The sequence below is a fragment of the Phyllobates terribilis genome, unplaced genomic scaffold (assembly GCF_046119375.1).
Source record: "Phyllobates terribilis strain yellow unplaced genomic scaffold, ASM4611937v1 Scaffold_3__8_contigs__length_932513732, whole genome shotgun sequence".
NCBI lineage: Eukaryota > Metazoa > Chordata > Amphibia > Anura > Dendrobatidae > Phyllobates > Phyllobates terribilis.
In genome coordinates this window covers 265018859-265041274 of record NW_027362763.1, presented here as the reverse complement: position 1 = coordinate 265041274, position 22416 = coordinate 265018859, and the positions used below count along the sequence as shown (strand labels likewise).

At 39.3% G+C, this 22416-nt stretch overlaps 1 protein-coding gene across 3 annotated transcripts in view; it reads left to right on the top strand.

Annotated features, from left to right (window-relative positions):
- LOC141258066 (uncharacterized) overlaps nt 1–22416 on the top strand; it is a 454151-nt gene that overhangs the window by 393384 nt on the left and 38351 nt on the right. Inside the window, exons 6-7 of one of the 3 annotated variants that reach the window (XM_073673073.1) lie at nt 3287–3329; nt 10069–10131. The exons of 1 other annotated variant lie outside the window; for it this stretch is intronic. In XM_073673073.1, coding sequence (XP_073529174.1) covers nt 3287–3329; nt 10069–10131 — 106 coding nt within the window. The remainder of the gene's footprint in view (nt 1–3286; nt 3330–10068; nt 10132–22416) is intronic. One more of the 3 variants, XM_073673074.1, reaches the window with a different exon arrangement.

Below are 22416 nucleotides of genomic sequence, written 5' to 3'. Positions count from 1 at the left end.
AGCGCCAAAACATAAAAAAATATATATAAATGCGGTACCGCTGTACATGCACTGACCCGAAGAATAATGCTGCATTATCAATTTTACCACACGCGGAACAGCATTAAAAAAAACGCAAATAAAAATTCCTGAATTGTTGGTTTTTGTTTATTCTGCCTCCCAAAAATCAGAATAGAAAGCGATCAAAAAATGTCACATGCCCAAAAATGATATCAATAAAAACGTCAGCTTGTCCCGCAAAAAACAAGCCATCACATGACTCTGTCGGCCAAAATATGGAAAAATTATAGCTCTCAAAATATGGTGATGCAAAAACTAGTCTTTGCAAAAAAGCGTCTTTTAGTGTGTGACAGCTGTTAGTCATAAAACCCGATATGAATCTGGTATTGCCATAATCACACCGACCTGAAGAATAAAGTCGTGTAATCACTTATACCACTTGAGGAACGGTGTAAAAAAATAAACTCTAGGGTTAGGGTTGTGCTAGTGTTAGGGTTGGGCTAGGGTTAGGGTTGGGGTTAGGGTTGGGGCTAGGGTTGGGGTTTTTTCAAAGGTAAAGAAAAAAAAAATGATGACAATATGGCGATCAGTGTTGAGCGCAAGTGCTCACTACTTGAGTTTGCATTGGGTGCTCGGGTATCGTGGGTGTTCGAGTGACATGCTTGAGTCTCTGCCCCATATGCTTCTCGGCCAAAAAAAATGTTGCTGGGATCGGCTGCCATGCACGAGCGATCCCCGCATGGTTTTTTTGGGGTGTCTAACAACCGTAACAACCATGAAACATGCGGGGGTGGGGACTCGAGCATGTCACTCGAGCACCCGCAATACTTGGTGCATACCCGAGTACCGGATGCAAACTCAAGTAGCGAGCACTTGCGCTCAAGACTAATGACAACTTATTCAATATGATGACCTAATGTTATCAAATTTTGTCGTACCTTTGGGTTCAAAATGTACACTATACCCCTTGATAAAATTCTTGAGGGGTCTAGTTTCCAAAATGGAGTAAATTGTGGTGGTTTTCCACTATTTCGGCGCATCAGGGGCTCCCGAAATGCGACATGGTGTCCGCTCTTGATTCCAGGCAATTGTGCGTTCAAAAAGTCACACAGTGCTCCTTCCCTTCTGAACCCTGACGTGGGCCCAAACAGTGTATTTTCCCCACATATGGGGTAATGGCGTACTCAGGAGAAATTGCACAACAGTTTTTAGGTTCCATTTTCTCCTCTTACCCTTGTGAAACTAAAAAAATTGGGGCAAAAAGATAATTTTTGTGGAAAAAGTTAGATTTTTTTATTTTCACAGCTCCATGTTCTAAACTTCTGTGAAGCATCTGGGGGTTAAGGGTCCTCACCACACATCTAGATAAGTTCCCACAGGGGTCTAGTTTCCAAAATGATGCCACTTGTGGGGGGTTTCCACTGTTTAGGCACATCAGGGGCTCTCCAAACGCAACATGGCGTCCGCTAATTATTCAAGCAAATTTTACATTGAAAAAGTCTAATGGCGCTCCTTCCCTTCTGAGCCCTGCTGTGCGCCCAAACAGTGTTTTTTCCCCACGTATGGGGTATTTGCATACTCAGGGGAAATTGCACCACTAATTTTCCCTGTTACCCCTGCAAAAATATAAAAATTGGAGTCTAAAGTAACAGATTTGTGAAAAAAAGTTAAGTGTTCATTTTTTTCTTCCCATTCCAAAAATTCCTGTGAAGCATGTGAAGGGTTAATAAACTTCTTGAATGTGGTTTTGAGCATCTTGAGGGGTGCAGTTTTTAGAATGGTGTCACTTTTGGGTATTTTATGTCATAAAGGCCCCTCAAAGTCACTTTAAATGTGATGTGGTCCCTAAAAAAATGGTTTTGTAAATTTTGTTGAAAAATGAGAAATCGCCGATCAACTTTTAACCCTTATAGCGCACTAATAAAAAAATTGTTGGTTCCAAAATTGTGCTGATGTAAAGTAGACATGTGGGAAATGTTATTTATTAACTATTTTGTGTAACATATCTCTCTGATTTAACGGAATAAAAATTAAAATTTTGAAAATTGTGACATTTTCAAAATTTCTGCCAAATTTCCAATTTTTTCACAAATAAATGCAAGTGATATCGAAGAAATTTTACCACTATCATGAAGTACATTATGTGACGAAAAAACAATCTCAGAATCAGGGGGATCCATTGAAGTGTTTCAGAGTAATTACCTCATAAAGTGACAGTGGTCAGAATTGTAAAAATTGGCCTGGTCATTAACGTGCAAACCACCCTGGGGGGTAAAGGGGTTAAATAAAAAAAATTATAGATGTTTGATATCTGCGTATTTGTACTTATCTGGAGAATCATATTGCCAGGTCAGTTTTACCATATATTAAACATGGTAAATAAAAAATTCAAAAAACAATTACACTTTTTTTGCAATTTCAACGCACTTGGAATTTTTTACCACTTTCCAGTGCATCACATGATAAAATTAATGATGTAATTCAAAAGTACAACTCGTCCAGCAAAAAACAAGCCTACAGCTATGGGGGGTGGAAAAATAATAAAGTTATGGCTTTTGGAATAAGGGGAGGAAAAACGAAAGTGCAAAAACGGAAAATCGCAAGGTCGTGAACTCAATAAATAATAATTATTTCTTTAAATAGTGTAATCATTTTCATTGTCATTGTAATGACAAGTAAAGGCATAAAACAATTGTTAATACTAGTTGTCAGTTATTGTGTACCTGTCAACAACACAGAAGGGTAGAAGATGGGTCTCTGACTATGAGAAAGGGGGTAAGAGACAAGAGGTGGAGTAGTGCAAAATATATCAAATGTGACTTGTGAATATTTCAACTTAACTAATTCTTCATCCCTCAGAATTCGACCCTTAAGATACAATTTGATACAATGTAATCATTTTGGTACTTTTATCCCTTGTCAGCCCCAGTAGGAGGAATAAATTACAGCTTTATTTCACAGCGCTGGTTAAGAAAGGCATTGTTTGTACCTAACTTTATTAATTAGGCAGACTTCTGCAGAATAATGTAGCTAGATATGTGATTGTGCATTACTTGTGGGTCTGGTAATTACTTCAGCGTCAATGACCTATTGTGCAGTGGAGCGCTGCGGGTGTGGTGCCCACCAGAGGTTAATATGATCCACCACAATGCACTGGAAGGGATCCAATCTATACAAAATGGTGCGGGAATTATTTAATTGTTTTTAAACAATTGTTTTTTTTTCACTCTGGAAAGACAGGCACGAGCCCATGAGGTAATCCATTATAATCCTATTTGTATTACAGTTTCTTCTGAAGCTTGCTCAGGAAGAGCTTCCAGGCAGAAAGGGTAGGTCTTACACAAATAAAAGCTGTATTTTTTTCTTCTTTGCCTATCTTTTTTTTTTTTTTTTGTTCTCTATGCTACTGCAATCCGTCTCTTTCTTAATGATGTGTAAGTACCCAGTACTTTCCTCTGCAGGAAGCTTATGTCAAACTAATTAACATTTAATGAGAGGAAACTGACTGATTAGAATGTTTTTCTTGGCACTTGAACCAATAAATTTTGTATACATTTCAAATGACCATAGTTGGCACTCTGGCCTCCGCGCCGCCGCCGGTTCATTCTGGAGCTGGGATGTGCGTGTGGAGGGCTGTTTGTTTGAAAAGACCGCAGTGTGAACCTTTTATAGTAGCGTCACTAAATAACCCAAATTAGCACAATTATGAAAGTTTAGCAAAGACTGTGAAGTATATGTTCTCAGTTCCTCTTTGATTTAAATTGTTTGCAGGACTTAATGAAGAAGTAACTATTTCACAAATGGCTGCATTGTAAATAAAACTGTCTACGGAGTTGCTGTGCCAGTTTTACGATGACAGAGTTTTAGGACTTCTGAGTTAAACAACTAAATTGCTGTGTATACTATTTAGCTGTAATTGATTAAATACATGTTGGATAAATCATTGAACATGTCAGGATATGTGTTGAATGGCAATTATCTACCTGCTCTGTTTGGGCTTTGATGTTTTCTTTATATTGTGGAGATATATTATCCATCCATCCATCCACCCATCCATTTACCCATCCAAATATCACATATATCTATCTATTAGAAATGAGTGGATCAGGCAAAATTCTAATTTGTGCAGATTTTCCCAGAAAAAGAAGTTGTTCTCTGCAAATTTAATGACCCTTATTATGCTCTGGGGTCTCATGAGACCCCAGAGCATAATAAACATAAGGTGTACAAAATAAAAACTTCTTCTCACCTTACCAGTCACGTCTCCATCCCCTCTGCTCCTCCGTATTACCTGTCCAGTCCTCGCTATATCTTCAGTTTGCCACCACTCACACTGAAATCCCCATGCCTCTCATTCTGGACTGGAACTTCTGGCTTTGAGGAGGCCTGGGAGGATTCTTCACACATGTGCGCAAGGTCATAGCGCAAAGAGCTGGGGATTTCTGTTTGAGCGTCAATGATCTGAAGGTGCCACAAGGACCAGATGGGTGACAAGGAGGGGAAATGTGGATTTTTGTAGAATTTCACTCATATGTATTGACTCATCTCTACTATCTATCTATCTATCTATCTATCTATCTATCTATCTATCTATCTATCTATCTATCTATCTATCTATCACATTACTATAAATCATTATCTATCTATCTACAGTATCTTAACTCTAGTTGATAGATGACATATCCTTAGGATAAAGCAACAGAATAACAAGTGCTCATTTAAAGAATCTTTTACATGGGCCAATGAAACTATATAGGGATAAAAAATAATACAATCACTCAGTCCCTGTACAGTTTCCATATTGTGACCAGCACATCTCCTGTTTACATGAGTGGATGTGCTGCCAACAATCAATGATTTTGATGCCTGCATAACAAATGTGATCAGTTGCCCACTTAGCTTTTTGCTTGTGGACTGTTCACTGTCTGGTTTACATAGGCCAATAATTGGAAATCAGTGCTCCTATGAAGGCTCATTCGGCTGATTAGCTAGCAGTGAGTGATTGTGAAGACCCAACCCCACAACAATAAGCAGAATGAAAGGTGCTCCTCCATGAATGGGGCTATGTCTGCTTTTAGAGTATTAGTTCAGCCTGAGCTGCAGTACCATGCACACCCTTGTGGTGTGCTGTTGTCTTATTTTTGAAACGATTTTAAAGGAAACCTGTCATCAGGATTTTGCTAAGTAAAGCACAGGCAGTGTCAGGTTGGTGCTGTTACACTGATTAAACTGATACCTGGGTTAAAAAAATCCATCTTGTGGTTCTTGTTTAATCTGTGTTTGCAGTTTTGAGCTACTGAGATGCTCGTGCTCCATGGGTGTACCTGTGGGCAGGGCTTTTTGATGCTCTGGCTTCATTGTCATCATTCTGGGCATAAATGACAGGTCACTGAACCTTCAGTGACCTGCCTCCTATTTTAAATACTGCACCAGCACAGTTAATATTGTAGTGTTTTAAAAAAAAAATTGGCTCCAGCAAAATGGCGGCGGCGGTGGTGCATTCACAGTAGCATCTATTGGCAAGCAATGCTTTCAATCTGTGTGAGACCTGCCCACAGGCCCACCCTGGAGCACGAGCATTTCATTAATTCAAAATTGCAAACACAGATTAAACAAGAACCACAAGATGGATTTCTTCAACCCAGGTATCATTTTAATCCTGATGACAGGTTTCCTTTAAGGATAGGCCATCAATAAAAATTTCTGGAAGTTCACTTTGGAGGTTTAGGTGTCACTACAGTTAACCTCTATACGCATCCTCACAAGCTGGAGTATTTGGAGATGTTTGTTGATTCTTCATAGTGGAAAACTTGAAGTCATTAGTGATTTTCCAGTAGGTCTACTTAGTTAAAAAAAAGTTAATTTGGATTTTTTAATAATGTAGTTATATATGTTTTTTTTTAAAGAGGATCTGTCAGCAGGTTTGCTATTTAATCTGAGAACAGCATAATGAGTCTGATTTCAGGGATGTGTCACTAACTGGGCTGTTTGTTGTCATTTCAATACAATTAGTGTTTTACCAGCTGGATATTATCACTGACTGACTATGTCTCACATGCACAACAGTCCAGCTAACCTGTGTATCCCGTGCTGTAATGTCTGTATATTATTTTGCTTTCTCCCCTGCCCAAGAGATGTGAAATGATCAGACCGTGTTCCTGTATGACCAGACACAGCCATTACACAGCACACAGCAGAGGCACATTTATAAGACTATCTCAGCACAGGAACATTTTTTTGAACGCATCCATTTGTGGAAATTATTATTATTCCAAGATCTATTGATTAAAATGAACTTTGTTCATGGGAAATCCCCATTAAGACTGGGATCTAAAGGGTAACTCAGAAAGAGTTTACTCACTCTGAATGTAATAACTCTTAGTAAGCAATAATAAATGTGTCTTTATATTTATAAGATAAAGACCGTACAAAGAGTCTTTTAAAAAAAAAAATCTTCGACAGGTTTTCCTAATGGTCATATGTTAGATTTCCTTTTCAGAGCTATGATGTAAATTACCAATATGCCAAATTCAAACATCTCCAATCCTGGGTTTTGAGTTGAAAAGTTGCAATCAAACTTTGATTTTGAGGAAAGACATAGGCCCAAATTCTTCAAGACTGATGTTTTATACACCAGTGTGAATGAAGTCCATAGTTGTAAGATGTTCCAAATTCATTAAGAAGGGGGCACATCTTAATCAATTTGATGCATCTTTCAACTCAAATATGGTGAAAAAAAGGGAATTTTTTATTTCATGAATGTAATCCAGAATGAGAAAGACATTTCGATCCAATATATATATATATATATATATATATATATATATATATATATATATATATATACAGTACAGACCAAAAGTTTGGACACACCATCTCATTTAAAGATTTTTCTGTATTTTCATGACTATGAAAATTGTACATTCACACTGAAGGCATCAAAACTATGAATTAACACATGTGGAATTATATACTAAACAAAAAGTGTGAAACAACTGAAAATATGTCTTATATTCTAGGTTCTTCAAAGTGTGGAAAGCAGTCATCAAAGCAAAAGGTGGCTACTTTGAAGAACCTAGAATATGACATATTTTCAGTTGTTTCACACTTTTTTGTTAAGTATATAATTCCACATGTGTTAATTCATAGTTTTGATGCCTTCAGTGTGAATGTACAATTTTCATAGTCAAGAAAATACAGAAAAATCTTTAAATGAGAAGGTGTGTCCAAACTTTTGGTCTGTACTATATATTGTGACAAAGTCACTGGCAAAGTACTGGAGGGGAGATATGTAGCACTGAGATTAATAGCTGCAGTAATTATACATAGGAAAAAGGTTCCAGCACACCAGTGGGTTAATCAGCCATCTTAGTGCTATGGTGATTAAACACTTGTAGAAAGGATAAAATCACAGCCTTTCAGAGCATTTGGTGTGGGGAGGGCCTGGAGGCACAAGCTCTGGAGCTGTGGTGTGCATGTTAAGGAAAGCTAAACCTACAATGAAACTCTTGTGCAAAATTCATCATCACAGACCTCACAGATATCAAAAAATGGAGAAAGAAAATTGATGGAAAAAAATTGGAATTGCTCTTTAAAACTGGATTCACACATGCAGTGTTTTAAACACATTTTTCACGGTGTTTCCATTTAACAGCTTTTTTTCTTTCTAGAGCAAAAGTGCCATGACCAGAAGTTACAGCATTTTGGTTTCATCGCATTTTTGGGGTCATTGGTCCTTTTTTGAAAAATGTTTAAAGCACTTCATAATAAAACACCAAAAAATACTTTTACAAATTGTTAGAAAATAAAAAAACATTAAATTATAAAATAAAAAAATGGCAAAATCAAGCAAAGAAACTTCAGACATCATAATTTTAAATGATCACATATCAGGCTAAAGATCTAAAAATGTAGTGGCCTTATTAGGTTTTTAGTTTAATACTGCCATACCTGGTGGTCTACAGTGGGCTTTGCACACTGGCACATTGCTGTATATACTATGGAAATTTCCTCAAAGGTTATCCCAACAGATTAAGAAAATTACTAGAAAAAAGTAGTAATAGTAATACTAGTGCAGACTAATGTCCCCGCAGATGCATAAGGTACAATTAAAAGAATTATGTCCATGTCCAGCAGTGTAACATGAATCCCCTCCTTGTTACATAAGTGGTCTGTACAAATGTTGGCACACAGTAATAATAATGCTCCAAAACATTTTTTTTCTTGACATTCCCATAAAATGTAGGTAATTTTAAAAAATATTTACTGAATTGTGTCCTGTATGTTATACTGCATTATGCAAAATATATATACTTGGTATTATTATTGGGTTCCTTATGAAATCCTTCTAAAAGCGCAGACTACGCTAAAGTGCATTAATAAGGTATATGAACCATAAATTTGAGCATGTAAAATGCATTAATACACAATTTATATACTAATATAACACATCACAAAATACAAATCTAAATGTAAGACTGATATAAGACCACAACAATTACACTGATGTGAAAGTAAATCTTTGCACACATATTACTAGTTTTACCATTATCCCACCTCCATTTTCATCCTCTGCAAACATGATCAAAGCTGATCCCACATCCGACATATTGGACGTGGAAGACGGGTAGTATTTGAAGATTTGTTGAGAGATCAAATTTGAGTTTTATGTAGTAAAAGCTAAATAAAATAACGCATTAAAGCTATGCAACTTTCTAATACACTGTGTATAATATTGCCTATAATGTTCAATCTCTGCTTGCTGTCAGCAAATGTAAACACTGATCCTGATAGAGGTTAAAAACCTCTCCTGTCCATGTCCAATTGGCAGAGGTGAGTGACTTGTAAAATGTGCAGCACACTATGAAGGCAAGTTTCCAGCCTTTGGATATAAAGGAATAAATGTACTTTTTTTTTCAATAAAATTTTTTCAATAAGGCCTCATTCAGACGTCCGATTTTTGCATACGAGTGCTATCCGTGTTTTTCACATATACCAGTCTTACCTGTAATAGTCTAAGGCCATTCACATGTCCAATTTTTTACATGGACCAAGTGATCCTCAGAAAATATCGGAGACGTGTCCAATTTTGATCTTTGGCAATGCAAGTCTATGGGTCCGTGAAAAAATCTGACTGCACTCAAATGACATCCAACCGCGGTCCAATTTTAATGGACTCTCAGAATGGAGAAGGTGAAGGTTTTTATTTTAATTCTGCACATACGAGAAAATTGGATGACACTCAGTGCAAACTCTGATCAAAGTCTGATCAGAATAATCAGTCCGTTTTTCTCGTACGTGAAAAAAAAACTGACGTAAGAATGAAGCCCAAAATTCGCGAACTTTTAATATTTTATGAGTTGCATAACTTTTTACTGTGAAATGATTAACCTTTATTAACATACTCTTGCCTTCCTTTAGCTTGTTATACAGATATATTATAAAATTCTTCCAAGTGCTGTTTTTCGGACGTCTCCCTGATAATGCACAATATAAGAGGTGATTGAAAGTCCATATGTAACATGTTTGGGGGAAAGTACTAAAATTTTTAAGTGCAAGGTCACAGGTTTTTTATTCTTATTTCTAAATGTGTTCTAATATCTTATGAACAGGCTTTTACCGTATAACTGATTGTTGCATTTTACAATTCACCGAGCAGCAAGTGCAATAAAGTTCCCACTATAAGCTGCTCAGCATTCACTGCCATTCCTTACCTTATGCATAAGAATTTAATTTGTTTTCCATTGATCCTTTAATTACTAAATTTGTTTAAAAGCTGTTATATTATCTCTTTTTTGACACAATATGGCACAATTTTGTTATAATTTTGAAAACCAAATAAGACAACTGCAGTTGGTAGCCTTTCAAAGAAACCACCCCTTTAAGATGAAATCAATCCTGTTTCATGTGTATTCCCTTGCTTTGTGATGAGGACTCTAGGGGTACATTTTGCTGAAAAATGGCTTTTTGATTGTTCAGAATTCTTTTCGATTAATATGCAGCTGTCATTCCTAGGCAAATCTAGGCCCGCTTTAATGTGCCTCTTTTTTTTCGGTTTCTTTTCCCCAGGCTTCAAATGATGTTTCTAGAAGAGACGGTCCATTCTTTTCTGATTGGAGCGCGATACAACAGGTTACAGACATAAGATGATTTCTCAGACATGTGCCAATTTACTTTACCTGTTTACCCACTGATTTTAATGTGACTTTAACTATAATCACAGTGCTATTTTCTCCTGTGAAACACTTTCCTATGGAGAAGGAGAAAAAACTAACTTGACTCAAGTGTCTAATATTTTCTCTTTGCGATCAGATCATATTCTAAGTAATCTTTTATATATGTGCACATGCAAAGATCAATGCAAAATCACAATGTTTGCAAATAAAAAAAACATTGTACTTAGAAATCTAGGAACAAAGTAGCAGCCTAACACTTCATACCAGGGATAGAAGAAAACATGAACGTAGGTAGTGCAATATCAAAACAATGGGCACCTGCCCAAAAGTTGCAGTAGTATAATGGGAAATTCAATATCGTAACTGGTGCATTCATAATACTACACATTTTTCCTGTTTCACAGCATATTTTCCTGGATATACAGTACATTTATTAAAATTTGTGTATGGAAGTGTTCTGTAACATTGCTTGCACAACTTTGCCTTACTTAAGCCCTCTAGTGGAAAAAGATGTAATTGCACTGATTTTGTAGCGGTGCCCAGACTCTTCACTTCTTAGGCTTTCTGATGTAAATGCTGCCAATTAAATTGGCAGTCAAGGAGACTTTTTACAGACTTTGCTAATATCATGATAATTCTTACTGCACATGATGTACTTGGAGAAATTGTAATTAGGCACACAAGTGCTATAAATCCCTAAATCCTAATGCTTGGCCTAGTCTCATAGACAATATTCCCAAAATATATTTTGAAAGCATTTGCTAGAAAAAGAGGTTTTTAAAGTGTTTCTTCTTCTGCAATTAAAGGAAACCTGTCAGTCGATTCATCCTGCCTGAGCCATGGCCAGCATGAATCAGTCTGCCTTCACATTTGCAGCCAGATATGTTTTATTCTGAAACGCGCCGACATTTCAAAGAAAACAGTTTGATGTTCACCGCATCACTCTCTTTAAACTATTGTGGCGCCCCTGAGGGTTCAGTCGCCACAGAGGTACGGCACCTCACCCAGAGGTGTGGTATCTCCTTCTCTCAGGTAAGGAGGGAGTGCTGCCCGGAACCCCAACACCCACATTCAACACTACACTGCTCCAGGCCGGCTGGAAGGGCAAGATGCATTGTGTTTCTGCTGAGCCCTGTCCCTGGCTGGAGTGGGGGGAACCAAAGGTAGGGGGAGCCAGTAGTGGGTGAGGGTGGAGGATGCAGAACAGGGGAGCACCATAATAGGTATATATAAAGGGAAGCCATCTTAGGGTGGCAGGTCAGTTAGTCAGTCAGTGAGTAGCAAGGAGAGGAGGGGAGCAGAGTCTCTTTAGGAGCTCTGCTCCATAAGGGGGGGCCTAGCAATAGAGGCCCAGGAGGCGAGCAGAGGAGAAAGGCTCCGTTCTACAGAAGGGATCCCAGGGGGTACGGTGAGTGCAGGACGACACCCGTACGCCCCGAATCTGCCAGGTGTCAGAGGGATCAGGCCGCAAGAAGGGACCGGTCCCTGGCCCAGCCGTGTTACTCCAGGTCTCGGCTGGAAAAAAAACGGAGGCTTCTGCACTTCCATAGTGCAGTTGCCACAGTCTCACCTTAGTCACCGTGAAGGTCAAGTAGGTCCGGGAACTCCAGGTTGCCCAGAGGGACTTCAGAGCACCCGATCGGGACTGTGTGTGGGAAGCGCAGGGCAGGAGGGAGAAGACCCAGTGCGAGAAGTTGGTCTAGTAAGGAACATAAAGAAAGCGGGGTTCCGTCAAGTGCTCTTAACCTATTTGAGAAAATGCTGAACCCCTTGGCTGGTAGACGCAGCGCGACGCGGGAGGCTGACACCCGTACGGTGTACCTGAGAAACCTTGAACAAGAACCGTGAGTAAAACTCGGATGACTGCACTGCACTGCCTCTGTCAGTTATTTCTGCTGCGCCATCTCATCTGCATTACAAGCCCCAGCATCACCACCATTAGCACCTACACTGCCCCGGGGGCCCGCTCCGCCTGTGGGGAGCAGAAACATTCCAGCTGCCATCCCATCACCCCCCGGAGGTCTGCAGCAGCGCTGGTACAAATTACCAGAAACCACAGGTGGATTCACAATCAAACTACAAACTCCATATAAACAATTAACCTCCCCATTTTGTTGACCGCCCTGGGCCATGGACCGGGCCGCCGCCACTGTGACATATATCTCATCCCCCAGTATCTTTAAGGCCCGGCTGCCGAGTACCCCACTGCCCTTGGGGCGCATCACTATGTTTTCTCTTAAATGCCAGAGTATTTCTGAAAAAAACACAGCAGGCTGAAAACATGCAGCAAGACTCTGATTCATGCTGCTCGTGATTTGGGCAGCATGAATAGATGAAAGGTTCCCTTTAAGGCATATTAACAATCGTTTTTTGTATAGAGGCTGTGTATTGGCTGATATGGTTTATAATTAAAGCGAAATAGCATTGAACTTCAGACTCCCTAATCAACCTACAAACTATACAAAACGCACAAGGGCACATAGCATGTGTCTGTGTCAAAAAATGCACTGTAAATTATGTTATCCTGTAAATCGCTGTTTTTGCCAATGCAGCCTCTGAAATGCCACTTTTATTGGGAAATATAAAATGGCCCATTAGTTCCAAGAATTACTGAAAAAAAGAATAAGGTAAAGATACAGAGAAATTTGCAGAGAGGGAATAAAAGAATATGAAGAGCAGTAAAATAAATATGTAGTATAGGAGAAAAGACACTACATAATAGACTAGCACACCTCCAATATAGAAAATACAAAAAAGTTTATTGGACCAAACAAAGCATGATAAAAACATTTAAAAAGAAGGACCATATATTGGTCTGCCAAACTGTCCACCACATAGCAGTTATCAAAAAGTGACACAATAATTGGACAATGAAATGAGCCCCCTAATAGCATATGAATATAATAAATAAACAGAATATTACATCCAGATCGTGTGGTAACACATATTTGAGAGAATATCCCCTGATGAAGCCGTACGTGATACGGCGATACGCGTTGGGACTTGTCCTGTCCTCTGTCTGACGCCACACAGGCCTTTACTCAATAGCAGGTTATCCTTTGGTAACGATTCATTATTCTGATGGGACACTAATTATGTATTTCGTCACATTTATTGTTCTAATTATGTGGTCTCATAGTTACCTTTCTTTGTGAGAACCCTCTTATTATGGATGGTTCACAGGTTGTGACATGTTTTTCAGATTGATATTATCATCATGAAATGTGTTCATTTCTTTATAGCATATTGCTGCCTTGCATATGTAACATTTCTCATTCATTCTATATAACCTGTTGTTTACCCAGACTCATCAGGGAATTCTCTCAAATATATGTTACCACACGATCTGGATGTAATATTCTGTTTATTTATTATATTCATATGCTATTAGGGGGCTCATTTCATTGTCCAATTATTGTGTCACTTTTTGATAACTGCTATGTGGTGGACAGTTTGGCAGACCAATATATGGTCCTTCTTTTTAAATGTTTTTATCATGCTTTGTTTGGTCCAATAAACTTTTTTGTATTTTCTATATTGGAGGTGTGCTAGTCTATTATGTAGTGTCTTTTCTCCTATACTACATGATTCCTTCTCCCTCTACATGACATAGCACCCCCTGAATATTTATAGTAGTATTGGTTGTGCAACCCCACCCGCTTCCTTTTTTCTTCGCATTACAGTAAAATAAATATGACTTAATTTTAACTCTTTGATGTTAAATTTACATTTAATTGGATGCATGCAGTGATAAGAAACCTGTACAGTTTTTAATTATGGTATTAGAAGAACTACTGTACAAGATACTTTTTCTGTAGAGATCTGATATGCCATTCCATCTAGCATGATAGCCAAATACAAATTAGGCTGGACACGCACTAAGGATGTGCAAATGCATTTGGAAGAAGCTGTCCAAGTGTACTGACACATCCCCAGTACATTTCAAGTCTTAAAGGGAAGTTATCATCAGAAAACGATCTATTGTTGTGACGCGTCCCCTGGGCCGTGTGTGTGTGGGGATACCCGGAACCGGACCTCTTGTGGATGCTGGGTGTTGTAGTCTCCGTGGCGGCGATCCAGTCCGTGCCCAGGGCGGTCAAACCAAATGGCAGTCTATATGCTGAATGTCCGACTACGCCACCCGTGGATTGCAATCAGAGTGAACCGCCGCTGCAGGGCAGACCGCTGAGGCTGGTGTTGTGGGTGCAGCAGAGGATAGTATAACTCCCCATGGGAGGAATATAGCCTCAGGGCAGCAAGTGTGGATGTTGGGGGTGATGGTGCGCGGGAGCAGCAGTAACGACACAGAGTCCTGAAATGCAGTCCAGGGTATTTACTCACAGTTCTTTATCCACGTTACTACAGCTGGTCATAATGTCGCAATGTGTTCACCAGGTGAGGGGCTCGGCCTACTCCTAGATAACTTTGGAGCGTTTCACAGGACCCCCTTTGTGTGTCCTTTCTCTGGCCTGTCATACCCCACCAGTGACCTTGCTTCTGTCCAGCTGCCTCGGGCCTTCTCGGGCAAAAGTTGGTGCAGTTTCCCTGACCCTATGTGGTGCCTTCCTAGCGGGTGTAGCGAGGGGCTGCGCCACATAAAATGTCACAGCCTCCGGTTTCTAGCTGAGGGTAGTTCCCCGCCTCCACTAGTTTTGGGGACCGGTCTCCCCTTTTGGCCTAACCCCCCCTACGCAGGTAGATTCGGGGGTGCGGTGGCTACTCGCCGGTCCACACCCCTGGGGTCCCTTCGTTCTTTGTTCCTGGAGCTTCCTCCGCTCCTCTTCCTTCCTTCTCCTTACTCCAGGCTCCGGCCTCTCCCAGGCCTGCCTGCGGAGCAGAGCTCGGTCTGAGCCTCTGCTCCCTGTCCTCTCCTCTCACTGACTGAACTTCTTCTCCCTGACTCTAAGATGGTGCCCACCTTTTATACCTCCCTCTAAGTGCACCCAGGAACTGCCCTCTCCCTCCTATGCACTACAGGGTCCCCCCTTCCTCGGTGTTCCCTCCCCCCACTCCAGCCAGGGACAGGGACTGTTGTGCTCTACTTGGAGCAGATCGGTCGCCCTGCCCCCCGGAAATGTGGTGTAATGCATGCTAGTGTCAGGGTCCTGATCCACACTCCATCCTTACCTGGAAGTGAGATATCGCACATCTGGTTGAGATGCAATACCTCTGTAGCGACCGAACCCTCGGGGCGCTACAGTTGAAATCAGGTTTTTATGTTACATTTTTTTTAATGTTTGGAAAAAAAATTTTCATATCATGATCTTTATTTTTTTAAAAAAAACTAAAATTAGTAATTTTGCAATTTTTACACTGGCCACTGGGGCTTTTTTAATTTCATACTTTCTGTCCTTTAATGAAGAATTTTCAGCAAGGATCCTTATCATCAAAGGTGCATTGACAAGTAACACCTCTATACACAGCTGATAACACAGGATCTAATATGTGATGTCACAGTTGACCCTGCTTCCCCTCTCTTCACAGATACCTTTGCATTAGGTGCTTTGGTAGAAAAGATAGGGTCAGGGTCTGGTCACTGCTGCCATCTACATGTGTTGTTTCCTGAACAACAGGTGGTAAGACTCTAAAAAAGCCCCAGTGGTTAGTGAGAAAGTCGAAGATTTCTGTTTTTTATTTTTAATACAGATCATGATATGTAAAAAAATAACATTGCCAAAAATTAAAAAAATACATTTGACACAAAAACCTGATTTAAACTATAGCTCTTTTTTGGTTGATAGCTTTCATTTAAAAAAAATCTAACAGACCAACCCCACTGCCCCACTCCCAAACAACATACCAGGGCATGCAAGTCTGAAATGTAAATCCATTAACACCTCTATAAATTCTATCTGTTGTTTAATTTCAGAAAGATTAGTATTTTAATTCACATTCACATTTTAGTGCTCTGGGTGTGACGAGCACTTCCCAAGCCTCTGCCTCCCCAGGTTGTTTCCCCATTGATCACCAGCCTCTTTAGCTTGATTGATAGCTCACTGTCTGATTCCCTTGCCTGGTGCCTGTTGTCATACAGTCAAGTGAGCTATCAATCGAGCTACAGAGGCTGAAGCTAGAGAAACAAGCTCAGGAGGCAAACACTTGTTAAGTGCTCAGTCATGCCCAGAGCACTTTATGCCTTATTTGCATATGAATTAAACTACTAATTTCTCTGGATGTAGCAACAGATAGAAGATGTAAAAGCATCAATGAATTTACATTTCAAAGACCTGAATGGTATAACTTGCAGTTTGTGGGAGTTGATCTTACTGTGGTGCACATATCATATGTTTATTCATATTTTGCTATATCCAATCTTTTAGTGTACTGTATTGCTAATCCTGACTCCCCTGTCACCTTGCTGCCTTAGCTCCTGTCTTTCCACATTTCCAAGCCTGACCATGAACATTGCTTTTAAACCTGTGCAGACCAAGTCACAGAGATATTGATATGCACACTCTATGTATATGGTTCGATATACAAAAATGCTGTTTACAATGTGATGAATGTCACATTTCACCAATACCATTCTAATAATGTTCCTGTTGATATATGGTATTCTGATATGTGCAGTAATGGACAGGGAGTCTAAGATTACTCTCATATTACAAGATGTTAGCTCAGAGCAGCTTTAATATGACAGCTAATATAAGTCATACAGGATTACTAGAAGGGGGTGATGAAAGTGTTCTGTTACGTTCAACTCAATGCCATTGATAGCCACAGCAGATGGATAAATGGGGAGTAAGTGGAATGACAGACCTCACAGACACAAGTGCAGACAATACTGGAACAAATGAGGTGAAGATGACCTAGTGCACCTGAAACTCTGGAGGAGGCATTGGATAATCTGAAAAAATTGTGATTTCATCATTTTTATTTGTAGGATGCCATTGAATAATTTCCAAACCACATTATAAAGCATAAAACACATGCGAGTCTCCGAGACTTCAGTAAGAATTCATCTAAAGTTAGTTACTTTCCTCTTCCACCAAAATTCTTCAATCACGTTTAAGAGATTTTCTTGAAACAGAAACAGTCACCAGACAAACTTCTTTATATCTATATCTATAAAGTACCACAATGGCACTAGTGTAATATCACCTATTGATCTGTTCATAAATTCCCAATTGGGGGCCTTCAGGAAGCTCACGCTGAGGCTGGGGTCACACGACCGTCGATTCTCTCACGTGAGAGAATTGGGCCGATTGTGCTAATGGCATCCGAGTGCAGTCCGAAGTTACACACGCACCCATAGACTTATAAGGGTGCGCATGATCCGAATATCAGAGGCACTCGCAGCATGCAGCGATTGTTTTCTCATGCCGAATTGGCAGATCTGCATTGCCCCATAGTATAACACAGGGCGGATAAAACATAGGATAGCAATTGTCCGTGTTATACGCTCGTGTGAGCAAGCCCTGAATCTGAATGCCAATGTACCCTATTTACCAGCTGGATAACTCACTGACTTCTTTACTAAATAGCTTTCAGAAGATCAAACTGGCAATTCAAAAAGTGGGATGGCCAACTATTTTTCCTATTTTTTCCTATTTTTTTTCTTAAGGGGTATTCCCATCTCCAAGATCCTATCCCAATATGTAGTAGGTGTAATAATAATAATAATAATAATAATAATAGCAAATACCTACAATTAGAAATGTAGTATAATTTTTCTGATTTGTTATTTCACTTATGCCATGTAAAGAATTGCAGGACCTTAGGTATCCATTGGTTATGACCACTAGCTAACTGTCACTATATAAGTAGAAGTAACCATGGATACCTAAAGTCCTGCAATGCCCTACATGGGGTAAGTGATATAGCGAATCAGAAATGCTATACTGGAGGTATTTGCTAATATTGTTATTATTACACCTACTACATATTGGGATAGGATCTTGGAGATGGGAATACCCCTTTAAGGGTCATACCTCAAAAGACCAGACCCAGAGCAGAAACAAATGATAGCACAAGTCTGAAAGTAACACCTCATTGCTACCACTAAGTAATGTGCCCCTTTTACCTCACAGGTTGGCTTAACTTTCAGGCTAAACCTCACAGTGGGATCCAACTCTTAAAGGGATTTTCCCATGAACAAAGTACATTTTAAATACTAGATCTAGGGAAAAAAAAATTTCCACAATTGGATGTGTTAAAAAAATGTTCCTGTGCTGAGATAATCTTATAAATGTGCCCCTGCTGTGTACTGTGTAATGGCTGTGTCTCACTGTGCAGGAACATGGTCTGATCATACCACAACTCCTGGGTGAAAGAGGACACAAAAGAGCATACGGACAGGACAGCACAGTATCGCTGCTGCTTTCTATGAAGTGAAGTAAAACATGTTTAAAAACAAGGAGCAAATGCTTCACCTCACAGAAAGAATCGCCTGCGATCCCCTGTTGTAATGTCTGTATATTCTGTTTTGCATCTTTATTCCAAGATTTATGGAATAACATGTACTTTGTTAGGGGGAAAACTCCTTTAAGTAGTAGTAAACAATGCCAGGTGAGAAGTGTCCTGTGTTCTCCAGGGGGTAGGATAGATTTATAAAAACAGCTTAATATAATTATAATATTGGCAATTATATATTAGAATCATTTTTTTTAATAATGCTAATAGTAATGCAAATAATTTTAATGGTAACAAAAAAATTATAAAAGTAAAAAAATAACTTTTTTTATTCAATAAATGTAAAAAAACATAATAATTGTAATGCTTGGCACCCCATAAAGGTAATGTACACTATGGTTAAACACTATAAAAAATGATAATCACAAAATTGTTATTTTATTTTTGCATTCCTTCCAAAACAAATGAATAAATATAAACTATTTTATGTATACTAACAGAAATGCTTTAAAGGAGTTTCTGTTTTTGGAAAATATCTCTCTCTCAGCTGCAATCAGTTTGTAACAAAAAAAAAACAACTGGTTTTCTCACCCTCCCCTGGTTTAGTGCTGTGTCTACGCTGCTGCTCCCGGTGTCTGTTATTGTTTGCAGCTCAGCGACTCTGCCCAAATTGACAGTACAAGTAACACTGTCAATGTAATGTCATTGCTGCAGACAATAACAGATATTGGGAGGAATAAAGAATCAGCGCTGGACCCAAAGAGGGTGAGTAAAGAGGAGCTTGTTTTTTTTTAAACAAACCACTCAGGGGACAGGGGTTTTCTGAAACTGGAAATTCCCCTTAAAAGCAAAACTAATTGTGACATTAAGAAGTCACAATGATATTGTCCAGTTTGATCACAGTTCAGAGTATTTTAAAAAATGTTCACATTTTCACCAGAACAAAATTTTTTGCATTTTCGTATATTTTCCCATATTTTTTTATTTATTAAAATGGTGACACAGTGGAAAGCATAAAATAAAGGAATAGAAGGTTATATTACTTCTTTTACTTTATATTCAGGGAAAGGTACATCATAACAATAACTTATAACCATGCCTGTCTCACTGTATCAAAACACAATACTAACCCTCAGTACTTTACAATGATATATGGGCTGCCTATAACTTCTAATATCGCTGTGGAGGACAGAGAGCTAATACGAGATAACATCGGAGAGCTCAACTCTATGTACAATTATATCTACTTAAGAGGCTATAGATATACACATGGAAAATCACAACAGTACTAAACATGATTAGTAAATCTAATATAAAATGATTCACTTTAATGGGGCTTTTTTAGTAAAGCCCAATTTTAAACACCATAAGGAGAATTAATTAACAAGAGTGCCCCATTTCAGACAATGTGAGATCAGGAGACCAATCTTAATGGCACAAGAGAAGATTGCAATGGGAAACTGAGGTTTATATACCTGTTTGTTAAGAGTACATCCACTGAAGATGTGAGGCCATAGCAACCCGTGAGGGGAGTGGACATGTTTACCCCAGAGGAGTCTGGAAACCGATTCCCGAGTGCTGCACCAGAGCAGCCTAGAAGCCGGACACGGGTGTGCAAATGACTGTGGCACAGACTGCAAGAGTGTGCAAAGCCAGACAACCAACTGCGGGACATTGCTGCCATCGAGAGGTGACCATAAGAGGAGATGTAACCGTCACTGAGAGTAAGAGCTGAGCTGTTGGGATAGTGATACAGACTGTTGCAGCATCAAGTTGGAGCGGCTCAAGTGATTGCCAGCAGGTGGTCACAGATAGCACAGCATCACAAATGTCAGGATATTGTCACAAGAGTCAATTGTACTGCCCCTGCTCAAGTCAATCTCGTATCATATTATCACAATACCAGGACCCTCACATGAAGAAGAATAAAAAAGGAGGGAACAGCAGTATCTGGATGCAGTAGTGAGTAAAATGCCTTGTATACTAAATATAGTAGGTATATTCTTACCTTAAATTGTAGTGCAATTGAAGGGGCATAGCTCCACAGAAAGCATTAATGCCAATTAGTCAATATTTCACAAGGAATACACTGTGTGCACAATTATTAGTCATTTTTTTTATTTTTGATGATTCATTTTATTATTGAACAACTACAGTGCTGTCGTCAATCCAAAAGGTAAAAGTGAGGTTTATTCTTTCTTAGGAGCATATCTATGTGTGCAGAATTATTACGCAGCTAAATGAAAAACAAAAGTTTATTTTCATCTAATAAAGTGAAAATAATAACAAAACAACTCAAAGTGTACAAAAATGAAGTTCTTAACTTTTTTTAAAAAAATATCAGTGACCTGTATAGCCACCCCACTTTTCAATAACAGTCATAAGCCGTCCATCCATGGAGTCTGTCAATTTCTTAATCTGTTGACGACCAACTTTTTGGGTAGCACCAAAAAGCCAGGTGAGGAAGGGGCCATGGCATGATTCTTTAATGTTTAAGGCCTTTACTGGCTGCCAAGCAGTGGAGACTTCAATGCTGCAATGGAGCACTATCCTGCATAAAAATCTTGGCTTTTTTGAAACATGCAGACTTTTTACTGTACCACTGCTTGAAGAAAGTGTCATGTTCAACCCCAAAAGGTCCAACTAGCTCATATTTAATAATACAAGCCCATAGCCGTACCCCACCTCCACCTTGCTCGTGTCTGAGTTAAAGTGGAGGTCTGTGCCCGTTACTGATCCAGCCATGGGCTCATCCAGCTGGTCCATAAAACCTTTGAAAAATCTGTCTTCAGATATAGTGTTTCTTGGTCCAGTCTTGACGTTTCAACTCCTATATCTTGTTCAGTGGTGGTCAGGTTTGAGTCTTCCTTACCTTGGCCATGTCTCTGAACACCTTGAACTTCTGGGAATACCAAGGAGATTGCAGTTCCGGACTATGACAGCACTGAAGGATAATGGATTCCTGGTCGCTTAACGTTTGATTTCTCAAATCCTTTGCAGTAAATGTGCATCATTTTGTATCAACAAGATTTTTGTGACCCTGTTGACTATTTCCCGCAAGACTTTTGATGATTCCGTGATCATGCCTCAATATATTAGCAATTTCAAAAGTGCTGCATTCCTCTATAAGACTCTACAGGTTTTTTTTTTTACTTTTTAGAGTCAGTTAAAGGGAATCTATCATCAGGTTTTTAATATAGAATAGGAGAGCTGCATGCTGTAAGGGCAGAGAGCCTGATTCCAGAGATGTATCACTTACTAAACTGCATGGTGCACTTTTGAGGGAATCCCTGTTTTCTCTGCTGTAGATACGTATAGTAGTCATCAGAATCATGTCTGTGTATAACTCTGCCCACACCCCTGATTGGCAGCTTGCTGATAATACACAGTGTACACAGGAATCTGCCAATCAGCTGTCGGAGTGGGGTTACACAGATTAGCCTGACTGGCACATGACAGTCTGGCAGTGATAATCTTCCAGTGATGAAAAACTGTATTAAAACTAGAGCAAGCTGCGCTAAGCAAGTGACACATCCTTGGAATCAGACTCTCTGCCCCCACATTATGCTGCTTTCAGATTAAATAGCAAAAACCTGCTGGCAGATTCCCTTTAAATTTCTTTTTTAGCCCACATTGCCTGAGGAAAACAAGATGCTTAACCCCTTAACCCCCGATGGTGGTTTGCACGTTAATGACCAGGCCAATTTTTACAATTCTGACCACTGTCATTTTATGAGGTAATTACTCTGGAACGCTTCAGCGGATCCCCCTGATTCTGAGATTGTTTTTTCCGACATATTGTACTTCATGATTGTGGTAAAATTTCTTCGATATCACTTGCGTTTATTTGTGAAAAAAATGGAAATTTGGCGAAAATTTTGAAAATTTT